This window comes from Eimeria mitis, genomic scaffold, assembly GCF_000499745.2.
Source record: "Eimeria mitis Houghton genomic scaffold, Emh_scaff396, whole genome shotgun sequence".
NCBI lineage: Eukaryota > Apicomplexa > Conoidasida > Eucoccidiorida > Eimeriidae > Eimeria > Eimeria mitis.
Window position 1 is genome coordinate 1340 of NW_013572295.1, and position 14484 is coordinate 15823.

The 14484-nt window shown below is 49.4% G+C and overlaps 4 protein-coding genes across 4 annotated transcripts in view; 2 read left to right on the forward strand and 2 right to left on the reverse strand.

The window, feature by feature from the left end:
- Positions 1-831: 831 nt before the first annotated feature.
- On the reverse strand, positions 832-2219 carry EMH_0010810 (uncharacterized protein; the record flags this gene model as incomplete). Its single annotated transcript, XM_013499059.1, has 3 exons — positions 832-1066; positions 1398-1465; positions 2106-2219. The coding sequence occupies 3 exons, from the start codon at positions 2217-2219 to the stop codon at positions 832-834; spliced, it is 417 nt and encodes a 138-aa protein (XP_013354513.1).
- A 1381-nt stretch (positions 2220-3600) lies between these two features.
- Positions 3601-4471, forward strand: EMH_0010820 (uncharacterized protein; the record flags this gene model as incomplete). The annotated part of the gene is made up of 3 exons (XM_013499060.1): positions 3601-3861; positions 3968-4009; positions 4349-4471. The coding sequence occupies 3 exons, from the start codon at positions 3601-3603 to the stop codon at positions 4469-4471; spliced, it is 426 nt and encodes a 141-aa protein (XP_013354514.1).
- A 2125-nt stretch (positions 4472-6596) lies between these two features.
- Positions 6597-8147, reverse strand: EMH_0010830 (cysteine proteinase, putative; the record flags this gene model as incomplete). Its single annotated transcript, XM_013499061.1, has 1 exon — positions 6597-8147. The coding sequence occupies one exon, from the start codon at positions 8145-8147 to the stop codon at positions 6597-6599; it is 1551 nt and encodes a 516-aa protein (XP_013354515.1).
- A 5360-nt stretch (positions 8148-13507) lies between these two features.
- Positions 13508-14484, forward strand: part of EMH_0010840 (helicase conserved C-terminal domain-containing protein, putative) — a gene marked incomplete at both ends in the record, with an annotated part of 1113 nt that continues 136 nt past the window's right edge. Inside the window, 3 exon segments of the mRNA XM_013499062.1 lie at positions 13508-13521; positions 13525-14233; positions 14369-14482. Of these exon segments, the coding sequence (XP_013354516.1) occupies positions 13508-13521; positions 13525-14233; positions 14369-14482 (837 nt within the window).

A 14484-nucleotide genomic window follows, 5' to 3' on the forward strand; every position in this document is an offset into this window, starting at 1 on the left:
AGCACTGTTCAGTGTCTAAGTCACGTTAAAACAACTGCTGAGAGCCATGCAGGCGTGGTGCATACGAAGGTGACTGCAGAGCACCCGTCTGCGTTCAGCTAGACCCATTTCACCTTACACCAATCTATCGAACGATTACACTTCTGGAGCTGCCAACGATAAGGATGAGACTGTTTTTTGTTCCTCTCTCTGAACCTTTGTTGAGGAATTACTGTCGCAATCACTGAAGCCTGTTGGCATTGTGTAAGTGTGCCTTTTGTTGGAGCAAGGGACGCAGCGGTTGTTTTGGGATGATAAGCTTATTGTTCCTCTCTCTGATTTGTTGGTGAGGAATTACTGTCGCAACTACTGAAACAGAACTCCGCAGCGTCGTTGGAAGGCACGCGACGGTTCTTTTACAATAAAAAGTCTATTCTTCTTCCCGCGAATACTTCAAAAGCGGGAGCTATACTATATTCCCTGCGACAAGCAGAACCTAGCGGTTTGTCGCTTCTGCCCCCCTAGACATGAATGGAAGGGCAGGCTGTGGGCTGGGTCACAGCGACCCGAGTGAATTCCGCATTGGAAACGTTGCGGAGGGACTGTGCAAATTGTGTTTTCAGCTAAGGTTGTTAAAGCCGTTCCCGTCGGGCGCGGCAGAAATGCTTTACCCTGGCTTAGGAACCCAACTGTAGTGTGAAGCTGCAGAGGTAGCCTGCTTCATTCATGTGTGGGCACGGAATTGAATGTTGGACACGCATGTGAAGCTGAGCTGCCTTATAGACGGGGTAACCACTGCGTCAATTAGTCGACGGGAGCTTGTGTTAAAGGTACGCATTCTGACAAATGACACTATTTCCTCTTTGGCAAAAACCTCGCCGGCTTTGGGGTAACACGCGTCAATTTGGGGACGAAAGGAGCTGGCTCAGATCCTTTGCCGTTACTACTGTTGTTCGCAGTTGCTTGCTTCGGCGCCTGCTCCTGAACCTCCTGCTGTTGCTGAGGGGGTTCTTCCGGAGGCTTTTCCTGTTCCTGGGCTTGCTCAAGTATCTTCTCACACTCCAAATCAAGCTGTGTGCACTCCTTCCTGCACACCAATAGCAGCAATATTGTACGAGTTCTACCGGCCCCACGCATGTCGCACTCCTAACATTTCTGTGAATGCTTTTTTTAGCGACCTTATGGAAATGGTGGAACGAAGCGATGCTCGCATACACGCATATATCCGCATATATAAACTATTCTGATGCAAACGGTTCTATACATATATGCATCGCACACATATACATAGATAGTATATATGTACTGTATTGAATGTATACAATTAGTTACGAGAACACCTAAGTAATGGCAGTGCGAAGTGCCCGTACCCTTTGTTCGCGAAAGCGAAACAGAAAGCATTTGTTGTCTCAACTTACAGTAGGAGTTCTAACTTCCTGTCCGCCTCTGCACACAGCGCCGCCGCATTACTGGCATGGAGAGAGGCCTGGGCCGCAACAACAAACACAGCTCTATGAACACACTCAACACAGGCTAAAGAATGTCAGTGACAAAGAGAAACCAGCACAGTTAGTACAAGCTGAAGTCAACGAATGAGTATCTACCAGAGAAATGCGGCATAATTAGTGCAGAATCCGTTGAGTTGCAGTATAGCAGTCAGGATACAAAAAGCGAGATCAGCTAACGCTAGCATCTGCAAAAGCAGCTTTAGTATGCTCCTCCAATCGTGTGCCCAGTTCTGTTCTGTATTCCATAACTGTTCGTCTACCTGCTGCAATGACCACTGCAGTGAACTATTGTGGTGACCTCCCAGATACGCAAAATACGTAGCATATGAGCTCTACCCCAAAATAAACAAATGCATACGATGCCTTTTCAAAGAAAAGGCCTTTGGGTGTTACGTTGATCTCTCGCAGTTAATAAAGTGCGACACCCAAGTAGTTGCTGCCAACCAGTAGACGAGCGTTTCGGCGTTGAACCTATGCATATAGTATATATATTAGGTATTATATATACACAATATACATATACATATATGCTGTTTACATAATATACATGCTCTACATTTATAATATGTGTTGTATACACAAAGCAATAAATATAAGGCAGTGTCTTTGACTCCATACTAGTGCTGTTAGTTCAGCTGTCAGCGTCGTTGTGTCCCGTTCATCTTCACCCGGCCCTTTGGTTGGAGCATTAGCAGCTTCATGCGTCTCTGGTAGTGCGTCTGGTCCCTCCATTTGCTTGCCAAGCACACGTTTCTGTACTAAAGCTTAAATATCCCCCCACCGTTCCTGCACCATCACAGCACTCCCCCCCTGTTGCAGGACGCCTGCAATCGCGTGGAACTGGTTGTGCTCAGAACACCTTATAGAGCGAGTCTGAGGCAGTGCCCCTGAATGAGCGAAACCGAGATATGAACGGGGGATGATGCCCCAAGTGGTAAATCCCCCTCCTCGTAGTAAACAAGAAAGTTACCGCTGGTCCTTCTGGCACTGTCCTGCGCAATGCCGGGGTTGACGGGAAAAGGCAACCATGTGACGATCACATGGCTTGCGAAAATAAAGACAGTCTCACATGAGGTATGAACTATGAGGAATAGGCGATATGCATTTAATGTGTTGTTGTGTGCTTGGTTGCGTTCTTCCTTTGTACGGTGAAGAGGTGTAGTCGGTGAAATAAACAATTTTCAAGACCCGTTGAGGTACTGTATCCAACTCTTGTACGCACTATGAGTCAAATTATGTTCTTTCGATTGAAAATCAACAAAATTGTTCCTTTTTCGTCCTCGTGGACCCTCGTACAGCACAGTTGACCGGCTGCAGTGGCCCCGAAAATCGTTGGATCGAATGCTCAATGCCTGTTACTGCTTCCAAAAAATATAATAGTAAATACCCTTTATTCTCCCCTTTATATTAAAGAAATTATCATCTCAGGGTTCTTTTCACGTCGAAGTTGTGATGCGAAGCGCGTGCTTCCCCTGAGGCAGCCACCATCGATTGACTGCCTGTCCGCCCACATGCAGTTTCCGTATTGGCCATCTTCCCTTTGTTTGTTGAACATCATATCTTCCTTACTTGATTATACCCATTGTTTTAGACTCCCAACCTTCTTCCCAACCTTCTCCAGGTATACGGCTTCGACGGTTTCTTCCTGCTCTTTTGTCTGCCGCGGTTACAAGCACTGGACCGGTTCACACAATCAGAGGCTCCATGGATTCACTTTGCTAGAGATGCCTTCAAAGAAGGAGTTTCTATACTCATAGAAACCACTCAATGATCTTGAGCACCTCGCAACCACTTGCGCGGCTGCCTGCATTATCTAGACCGTCGGCACGATGGTTGCATCACTGCGCGTTTGCGTATTTTGCTTCATCTTTCTCCTCTCCAGACACGCTTATGGTCAGCCACAACATCAAAATGACCCATTAAACCTCAACTGATTGGGCGAGATATCTTACCTGCCTAGCAAACGATAACGTTGAGATAAATGTGTGGGATGTTCCGGGTTCGAGACATGGGGTCACAGATATAGTGGATGAATATTGCTTATAAATGGGTGCATATTCCTTTCTGTTGTTTATGCACTAATGCTCATTTATTTATGTGCAGCTTGTTTGTCATGACCGCAGGCTTGTCCCACCAGGCCAAAGCAACCGCAGATATTCTTATAAATGGCGCCAGCGAACCGTTTCCGCCCCCCGGCACCGATCCTCTGATTGCCCGCTTACACCTGAACAATGGAAGTGGCAGCAATACGCAGTCTTCTACTTCATTGGATAGTTCGCTAGCTCAGCAAACCGCCGTCTCTCAGAACGAAAACCCACAACAAAATCCTCAGTCTGCACCACCACCAGAGGCAAACCCCTTCTCTGCCTTGCAGGTAAGCGCCTGACCAACTTGCGAGTTTCAGAGGGGTTTCAGTAAAGGTTGAATTATGCAGGACACACTTCAGTTGTATGTATGTTGTGCACATTTCCTTTCTGCAGACTTCCCAGGAACATGAGGAGGAGTGCTCTTGCGTCTTCGCGGTAAGATAAGCGGCAGGAGCAGTTTGCGTACAAGAACCAGTTCATGAGTAACAGTAACAGTAACAGAATCAGCTGTTTACGGTCAAGTTGAACAGCTGGGAAAACATTTTGAGTGCCGTGTTTGTTGGTGTGGATATGAGGGTGGGCATGGGTGGCTGGGTGGGGATTTGTATCTATCTATGTGTATGCACGTGCTTGGATGTGGGTGTGGGCGAGTATATATGTATATGGGCGTGCTTGACTGTGGGTGTGGGCGTGGGTGGGTGTAGGCGAGGGCGTGCGGGGGTGTGGTTAGCTGTGTATGGGGGCTTCATTCTGCATGAGTATGCTTTTTTTCAGGGAGCTTGTCTTTACAAAGGCGCTTGTCTTTGGATTGCTGGCAGCTTGTCTTTCGGGGTCCTCGTCTTACTGTTCCTCGTAGCCTGGGGTCTGCAGTGGGTAGTGGCGATTCCTGCAGAGTAAGAACCTCCCCTTCCCCCCCCCCCCCNCTTCCCCCCCCCCCCGCAATGCCCTGCAACAAACACTAAGTTGAACCCTATAGCAGAGCTGCATGCATAGCAGAACAAAGTCCCAGTAGAAGCTTCAGATAAACTAAATGGCAGCACAGCACTCAGGCAGCACAGCACTCGAGTCAATGGTCAAACCTAAACCCTTAACACTAAACCCCATCCCCAACCGTAGTACCGACAGTTAGATAAAAGGCAAAGCCAACCGTAGAACGAATTGGAAATGTGCAGCAAAATAAACAACCGAATGAAGCGATCTCAGACAGTACTCACGAACAACAGGCATAGGCCATTTATATTAAGCCGCTCTTCTGTTCAGTACAGTTGTGTATACGACGTGCAAAGGTCAAACTAAATGCAATAAAAATAGTGATTATAGTGATTGGTGTATTGCTGTTTCTGTTGCGTGTTGCCCTGTAGATGGATTCTCGCCAAGAAGACCGTTCGCGAAGGCAAAGTAAAAGGCTCCTCTTCAGAATCCACAAGCTCTGCACCACTCCTTCAGGATTAGCTCGTTCTAATCACGCATTATGCGTGTATATATAAATATATACATGAATATATATATTAAATATTTATACCGTAAATATATAACTATATATTTTCATACCGTGGGACTGTCCTTATTTATGAGACAACCCTTTGAAACTAGGTCGTTGTCCACTAGAATGCAGTGCAGTGCAGTGCAGTGCTTTTACTTGAGAGGGAGGGCTCATAGAGAACGGACTTTTGCTTTCTCTCGCGCATTTCTTGAGCTCTACCAGTAAGCTCATCGAATATCCACATGCCAACCTCTGCAGCAATTGCACCCCTTTGCGATTTTCCTTAAAACCGAAAGGACTCTTCTGAACTGTCAGCGCAAAGCTGCAGGCCACATGGAAGATAGCGCATTCCAGCGCGTACTGCTACTCTTATGGAGTTCTATAGTGTATGTAGTTGCTGCAGCCGCAGTGGCTTGTGCTGCTTTGGTTGCGTATTATATATTTAGTAAGTATTGTATTGTTGCATAGTTTAATATGCTGTACCGTGCCTGTAGTGCACTGGTGTAGAAACAGTACTGTCGAGTGCAGTCCACTGAATCATAGTGGCTGTATTCCACGACGTTGTTGTGCTCTGTATTTTGTAGTACCGTGCTCGATTCGCGAGTGCTTATAGCCCCCGCCAACGTAATTATGCTTCACCTATATGGTGGAGTTTCTGTATAGTTTTACGCTCTGTCTACACTGCAATACAGAGACTCCCAGCAGGTGTCGTCGTTTGCATTTATTACCTGCTGCAATGGTGAGGCTAGTTTTCTCTTGCAGTTCGGCCATAACCTGAAGGAAGTGGTTCCGAAATGTCGTTTGAGCTGCGCTGTAGTTCCTTTTCGTTCGTTCTATGCGCGGTCAAAGTGTACAGTTTGCGTTGCAACCCTATATCCTTCGCGTGTAGGGCTAAGACTTCAAATAAAGGCAGCAGTTGCTCAAAAGCAACGGCAGGAGCTCCTGTTGCTGGTGCTGGTGATATGCTCTCATTGTAACTCATCAGGATCCGTGGGTATGGTTATCTACGTCCTACATTCGCTGCCGTGGCAGATAATGCAATTCTGTCGAATACGAATTAGTTCGTGGCGACAAATGGAAAAGAGGTATATATGTCAACTGTATCAAAGGGCCCTTCGCAACGACCCTACTGAACGGGCTATAACCCGAAGCTTGGGGCGGTTGCAGCGTGGCAGACGTCACATACCTTCCGTCTGTTCTGAATATAAAAGTGCCATCCCCACCTCTGAATATTATAATAGTGCTATCCCCACCGGAGGCCGCCATTGCCAACCGACCTCTACGTATCACGTATACTTCAGCACCTGAATTTCTGTACACAAAATCGTTAACAAACACTGTGAGGTTCATCAATCTGAAACCACATATCTGTGCATACACCGTCTGTTATGTACACCACAGCTGATCACACTGGATGCGTCTTGCCCTCCTTTCTTGCAATTCTCGACGCGACAAGCGGAACGAAGCGGTCTCGTGAAGCTCCACGAAACTGTTACTTCTCAGTCCCTGGAGTTTCGGACTTTTTATATTTGCTAGGGCTTACAAATCATGTGCGGATTGCTGCAAAAATGTACTGAGGTTTGCCGGTACTTTTGGCTCTCCACCGCAGAATTCTTTATCTATTCCGGCCTCTCCCATCTGTATTTTGAAGGTGCCCTTATCTCCCCAGTATTCGTTCCAGCTGTTGACGGCTAGCCAGTAGTCTCTGCCGTTTTCATTGCCATAGCCAATCACCTTGATTGCGTGGCCGCCCATGGGGGAGCCTGTGACGTGGTGATACACTCCCTTTTTGTACATGAGGAAGTCTTCGAAGACTAAGAAGGCTCCTGTAAGCGTTCCATTCTCCTTGATTTCTTTCTTGATCTGATCCCGTCCCTCTACACTGTATGAACTGGAAGCAAAGTGAAGATCCTCCTTGAATGGATGCACCTTCGTGCTGTATTCCGCCTCCTCGCAATCTTTTCTGCACTTAGGGGCCTTGGGGAGGGGTCCCTCGCACTGCGGGTAAGGCCCGTTGGAGTGGTGCTGACAGAAAGGTACTTCGTACGGCCAGCAGCTCTTCCCCTTGTGAAGTTCATCATAATCACCCCCCGTCACAACCCCGTCGTTTGCAAACCACCGCCAAGCCATGCGCGGCTGGCCCCCACTGCAGCCGAAAGATAAGCAGTGTAGCAGATCGCAGCATGATGTGGTGTGCTGTGGCGACAGTATCTCCATGTGCTTCCCGCCTGTCTTGATGCAGAATCTATCGTTAAGAGCTTCCGTGCTAGCGAATGCCCAGCACGACCCGCAATCTCCCTGGTCTCGTACATGTCCTATGACGTCTTTGCAATCAGGGAATGCCTCTCGTGCGTCGAAGTCTGTCGTATCGTCTTCTTGAGCATCTGCTTGCAGTTCAAACTTCTTCACTGGTAGAGGCTCACCCATAGGTACACTTGGCTTATCTGGATCTTCGTACCAACTCAGATACGTCCCCATCTGTTTTTTCGCGTCCTTTATGCTGTGGTATTTGAACCGCGGCGACACTTCTGCCTCCCAGCTCACTTCCAGCTCGGGGTCGTTCCCCTTCTCGGCAGCTGCAAGCTTCAGGCGCTGCATCTTCAGCCGCAAATGCTGCAGGGCCCCGTTGCTAACGGCCGGGCGGCTGCCCCAGAACTCTCTCTCTGCCAGCGTTCTCAAAACGGGGCCGTGGAGAGGGGTGTCTGCACCGCTGTATTCGGCTGCCTCCCTAACGAGGTCGTTAACGTGGCGCTTGAAGTGATCTCTCCATAGCTTCATCGCCTCTTCGTCCCTGAGGAGGAACGGCAGCAACTCATGAGCCGCATCAGGCTCACCCTTCAACACGCGGCGGCACTGGACCCCTTTCTGTCCGTCTGGCTGGGCCCCCGGTTTGCCGCAGCTCTGCAGCACATTGCTGCGGCTCAAGTCGTGCTTTGCATCCTCAAGAATCCGTGAAAATATGACGTCGATGGCGGTACCCAGAGAGTGATGTTCATTGTCAGGATGGGCTGGAGAGGCCCCAAATACAGAACCAGGAACGGAAAACACCACAAAGGTAAACAAAAAAGAAACAAGCCGCGTCATTCCCATCCTGAAAAAGCGGAACAGAACACAAAGCACTATGCACAGAGAAGCAGAAATGGGGAATCCAGCACCCCCCCAAAACAGGTGTGCGTTGGTAGAAGCGCAGCTTAGACTCCTGCAATGAGCTGCGTTTTAGGATGTAGAAGACGTTTCTCAAACAATTCCTTCGTATGCGTTTTGTTAGCTTACTTATTTGGAGCCAGAAAAGGTACTGTGCAGAAGAAGGGTTCCTGCTGATGGAAGCAGAGGAACCGAGCGAGGCATGCAGGTTCACCACTCCCTTGAACTGTGTGCTGCTGGGTGGGATTCTGAAGCCAGATTGAGCGATTCTTCGCCAAGTGCATAAAAACAAAGTGATAAAGAAGAAGAATCGTAAGTGGAAACCAGTTGTTCACTTGTAGATTCAACAACAGCGGCCAGTGCCTTCCTTCCGTCCTCCTGTCTGCCACGAGACGTGTCAGTGTGTGGCACACCGACTGCTCTGGACCACCACCCATGGAAGCTCTCGTCAGCCGACGTATAGCTCAGTGTATACCCTTTCAGATGAACTAAATAATTCTAATCGATGTTTCGCTTCATCATAAACATATTCTTGTTCGCTTCCGTCTGTTGAACTGTCTATAGAGCGTGACTGCCACACAGTGTTGCCGCGGTGGATTTTCGTTCGCACGGGTTGGTGTTTGAAACGTGCTGCAAAGAGAAACACAAATGACCTCTATTTGTATATTCGCTTCAACTGTGGCAAAATATAGGCTAAATAAGAGCATCGATGCTGGTGCGCCGTCTGAACAAGGCTAGCAGAAGAGGAGGGATGCAGCACGGCCTCAGCAGGCTCTTCACAGTTTGAAATTGATACGTGTGTTCTCACTCAGCGTGGAGTTCGTATATCGGGTTTTTTAGTCTGCCTGTTGAAGGCCATGTGAGTGTTTAACAATTGTAGGTAGCGGGAGGAGGGGGGTCTTGGTTATGCTTCCATGTAGGGTTGCCTCGCAGCAGGGTTGCAACCCGGCGTGCTGCACCTCGTGATAGGCCGCCTGCTCTCCCCACCATCCACGGGCTGGGAATCTGTGCCGAGGATGGGCGGATACTCGGCGGGGGTCTGAGCTGCTTTGGGTGGAACTATTATGTTCAGAGTTGTGACTTTGCCGCAGCTCACGACGCTCCTGTGTGGGCCCTAGTTACACTTGCTTACACAGGAAGGCCCATCATGTCAGATACTGGCAAGGAATCCCAACCTCATATTAAGCATATATACGCATTCTCCCCCACATCTTTGTCAGACGTTTAGGGCTTAGCCAGTTTCTCCTCTCGACGTTGGCTGCCACCCTGCCGGCGGGGTGGCAGCCAACGTCTGAGCGCCTCGTCGCGCTGAGCTGAGCATGGTAGCTGCATAGCATCTAGCGGAACATGCATTTACAATGAAAACAATCCATGTGTCTTCGATTCCTAAGTGGATATATGCCTATGAATCTCGTGGTGAATTTAATAGGGGTCAGATGTTGGAATGACGTTCATCTCTTGTGCGGACTGGGCTTATAAAGCAGAGATGTTCCCTTCTACCTGTGTACAGGTGTTCACGTCCATACACAGCTTGCAATTGCTCAGGAATGTATGGGGAAAGCCCAGGGAAGCACGGCAAAAACAGACGAAGTTCGGCAGCTAATTTCAATCTTTAGTTGGTTGTAAAGTATTTGGGAGTTTCCCGTAGAGGGCAGGAGGGCGAGCTGAAGATAAACTTCGCCATTCCATGCGTTAGGTGGGTTTTTTTGCTCCGCGTTCTTAGAAAACCGACATCAACTGTACGCTGAAATCCCCACGTCGGTGATAAGTTAATCCAAGACGCGTTAGGGAGTCGCTCAAGTTTCCTCGGACTCTTTCTACAAAACGTCAACATGCCCAGTGCAAGAAGGAGCAACTGATTGATATCCTAGGCGCACGCAGATGTTACAATGTTATTATGATGCTAATTGGCCAGGATAAAGACAACCTGAGTATATTCCTGCGGACCATCTATGGGAAGCAATCCCTCAGGGGTATTTCCGTGGCATCCTCGAGGTATCCATCTTCTCCGTTGAGTTTCTGTTCACAAAGGAGCGGTACCTCCCAATATATTGCACCAAATATTCTTCTTGCTTAAGTGCCCGTAGTTCAGCTATATCTTGTTCCCGTTCAGATTTAGGAACGAACAGATATCGCGGCGCACACACGAAAATTTCCATACTTCAGATACAGCCACAATTCTCGTGCTTTCGCTTCTTATAAAGGAAGTTTCTAGAACATTTTGAGAGCATTTCGAAGGCGGATGTAGTGCACTGCGTAAGCACTCCAATCCTAGCTGGACGGTCTCATCAAAAGCGGAGGCATTCTGCACGAATTAGTTTCGCTGTAAAGAAACGCTCCAACACATGGAATGCAGATACACTGGTTCGTAGAATATAGCGAGACCCCCAGCTGATGGCTGCTTTCTCACCAATGGAAAGATCCACAGCTGGCTTACGCTTGTGTTCCCAGACATCCTGCACCCAAAGGCCCTTGGTCTTCAGGCTGCTGCGGCGAGGAGGCGAATCACGGGCTCCAGCGCACCTTGCGCTACCTAGTGTTGCAATAGCAATCCTGCATGCAAGCAGAAAGCTGCTCCCCCTTTTCTATACTTATGGTCAGTGGATGAACGCCTAAACTAGTACCTCGAGAGGCAGTCTGCATGCGAGTTGAAATACTTGCATCAACTTCTTACAGAGCACGCTTACACTGCACACGTCCTCCTGGCACCAGCCCCTAGCCCTTGGACCGCCCCCTTCAAGGCGCTTGGGATCTGAGGGGGGGCAGAAGCTGCTTCTGCGGAGAACTATCATCCTAAACGCAATCAACTGCTTTCGTGCGAGCGCGGGACTTGTTTCCATAGTTGAATAGAAATACAAGTCTATATATTCTATATTTTAAAGGATATACAAACCTATTTAATTTATATTTAAAGGGGAATACAGGGTTATTTAGTCTGCATTTAAAAGGGTTTACAAGCCTATTTAGTTTGTAGTTGAGAAGAAGTGCAAGTATACATGAATACAACCTGAACACGCATGTATTTCTTGTTGAATGCAGACTAAATCGAGTTTCATTCCCCTTTGAATACAGCCTGAAATAGATAATAAATACAAATTTATTTAATATATATTTTAAAGGAAATTTAATTTTATTTTTAATGTAAAACTCCTAGTGAAAATCGATTGGTTCAATACACGCAGCTCGGTCTAGGGCCCCCGAGGGCTGGGGGCCCCCGGGGGCCCCCAGTCGAGCATACAAGTATTGATTGTATCGACTTTGTGGAAATACATCACCAAATATAATTTATTTCGCATTATATTTTTTAGAATTATCATTGATTGATGTTGCGTAGAAGCCAACACCATACAGAAACAATAGATACAAAGCCGGGGTTTGTTTTCAGGGTTTGCTGCATTTCGAGTTACTGCAATATGTAGAGAAGAATATATTTATGACGTTTTTGTTTTCTTCCATATCTGAAGTACCTGCTTGCAAGCTGTCAATACACCGCGATGGATCGGTTTCGTTGCGTTTCAGCGTGCGTTTCACCCGGGCTTTCTGCTTTCCTTCTTTCCTTCTCTGAGTTTGTATTCTTCTGTTTTTATGAATGAAACTATCTCAAGACTTCACTTCTTGAGAACGAATCCCTCATGCAGCTGTACATACACACGGCACTGACCCGGCGGTGGGGTACACAGCAGCCGTTCTCATCTCTCAGTTGTTCTTCATCAGGAATCATATGCTTCTCCTGGCGCTCCGTGCCGCTGTTTTCTCGTTTTTTTTCTTCCCAATCATCTCACCAACATCCCTCTAAGCCAACAGTTGCAGCAGAAGAACCGTTGCTGCCAGCGGCAGCAGCAACTGCAGCAGCTACAGCACCAACAGCGGCTCCCACTCAACGCACAGATTTCCAGGAGCTGCAGACATGGGGGCCCCCCTGCAGCGTGCACCCTCTGGAGCAGCTGCTGCGCAAGGGGGGCCCCCATGAGCCATGGATGCCACTGCTGCAGGCAACCTGCAGGGGCCTCCCGATCCCCAAGCAACGTGTATGGGGGGGCTCATACAGAGAAATTCTCCTTAAGGCGTTGCCNCAGCAGCAGCAGCAGCAGCAGCAGCGGTTTCTCCTGTTGTTGCTGCACCCGCTTCGGGTGTATGTACAGCCGGCATACCCCGCGAAATCCTCCTGGGTCTCTCAAGAGCAGCAAAGATTACTCATCTGCTGCCGCTGCAGCAGCTTGCACTCCCCCTGCTGCTGCAGCCGCAGACAGATGTGCTGCTAGCTGGGCCTGCAGGCTCAGGTAAATCTGTTGCTGCAGCTCTTTCTGTAGTTTGTCACCTGGCTCAAGACGCAGGGGGCCCCTTCACCTCTTTGGGGGGCCCCCTGGAGTCACAGGGGGCCCCCGATGGGGCCCCTGGGGGCCCCCAAGGGGCCTCGTTCGGGTGTATACGTGCCCTGTTCATAACACCAACGCGAGATATGGCGATGCAGACGCGGCGGCTGCTGCAGGCGTTGGGTCGGTACAGCGGGCTGCGTGTGGGGGTGTTGGTGGGGAGGGGCCCCGGGGAGTGTGGGGGTTTGGGGGCCCCCTGGAGGCAGTTTGGGGCTTTGTTGCATGCACGGCCACATGTAGTTGTGTGTACACCTGGGAAAGCAGAGGAGTTTGTTTCTTTTCTGCTTGCATCGAAACATAAAGGCCTGAGGATGCCTGGATATACACCAGATGCAGATACACCCCACGCACTGTATAACTGTAAACTCCTTGCTATTGAGGATGCAGCTCTGCTGCTGCAGGAGCCGTCGATGCTGCGGGCTGTAGCGAGGGTTAAGGAGTTGCTGCCTATAGGTGAGCTGTATGTACACCTGAACAGCCACAGAAACTCACCGGGGATTTGTTGCTTTCTTTCTTCTTTTCTTCTTTTTCTTGCGGTGTATCTGCAGCTGCGACAGATTAAATAAAGAGTTTCCCGCGCTGAAATTCTTTTTTTTTTTAACTTTTATTGTATCCCATTGTATTTTATTTTATATTATTATTAATTTAATTTAATTTATATTATAAATTTAATTTAATTTTTATTTTGTTTGCTGCAGAGCACAAATCTATTCTTCTCTCCAGCAGCTTATCTTGGGAGACCCGGGGCACCGCCTTGCGGCTCATGCATATTAACGCTTTCTGTATGAATGCAGTGGAGTGCTGCGAGGCCCCCACAGCAGCTTCCTTGGGGGCCCTGGGGGCCCCCCAGCTTCCTCCAGCCCTTGAGGGGGCCCCCAATCCAAGCAGAACCCCTTTGTCGCTGCAGCGAAGCAGCGGGGGGGCCGTCACTGCATGCAACGCAGAAGCANTCCAAGCAGAACCCCTTTGTCGCTGCAGCGAAGCAGCGGGGGGGCCGTCACTGCATGCAACGCAGAAGCAACAGATGCTGCAACGCCTGCAGGCGCAGCACGGGGGCCCCACCAACAGCTGCTGCCGACGGGAAAGGTAGGGGCCCCCACAAGAGAAGGGGAGCTGCCGCCTCAGGCCCCTCTAGCGGAGGAGCGGCATTCCGATAGCTCTCACCCCAGAGGGGCCCCTGCTGAGGGGCCCCCCTCGGAGGGGGCCCCTGCTGAGGGGCCCCCGTCTGAAAGGCCCCGGTCTGGGGGGGGGCCCCCTGAGGGGCCCCCGTTACCCTGCGATGTGCTACGTAGCCGAGCTGGTTTTGAGTGTATTTTGCAGCTGCCGCACCCGCATGCACTGTGGGGCCCCAAACGCAGCGAGGAGTTTCTGCGTAAGAAGCGGTTTGAGTTGGGTTTAGGGGGCCCAGGGGGCCCCCGAGGCATGGAAACTCCGGGGGCCCTGGGGGCCCCGGGGGCCCTGGGGGCCCTTGGGGGGCCCCCCAGTGCATGTTTGCCTTTATTTGATGATATAAACGCATGGGAGGGTAGAGATGTGGGGCTTGAGGGTGGAGAAGGGGCCCCCCGGTCACCAGAAGAGTTTGTGCTGTACCCGCCGGAGTTGCATGCGCACTTCTTGTTTAATATATTTGCTAGAGAGGCAGCTGCTGCACAGCGGGGTGTATGTACACCTGAGAGGGGGAAGGGGCCCCATGGGGCCCCCGCGTGTAGACGAGTTTTTGTGTTTTTTAACAGCACCAAAAGCCTGCAATTTCATTATGCTTTTTTTAAGCATTTTATATTTCCTAATGTGCAGAAAATTCTCGATAAGACAAAACAAATGCAACAAATAAACAAAACACAACATCTCTACAGCAGCAGCAACAGCAGCAACAGCAGCAACAGCAGCAGCAGCAGCAGCAGCGGGGATGA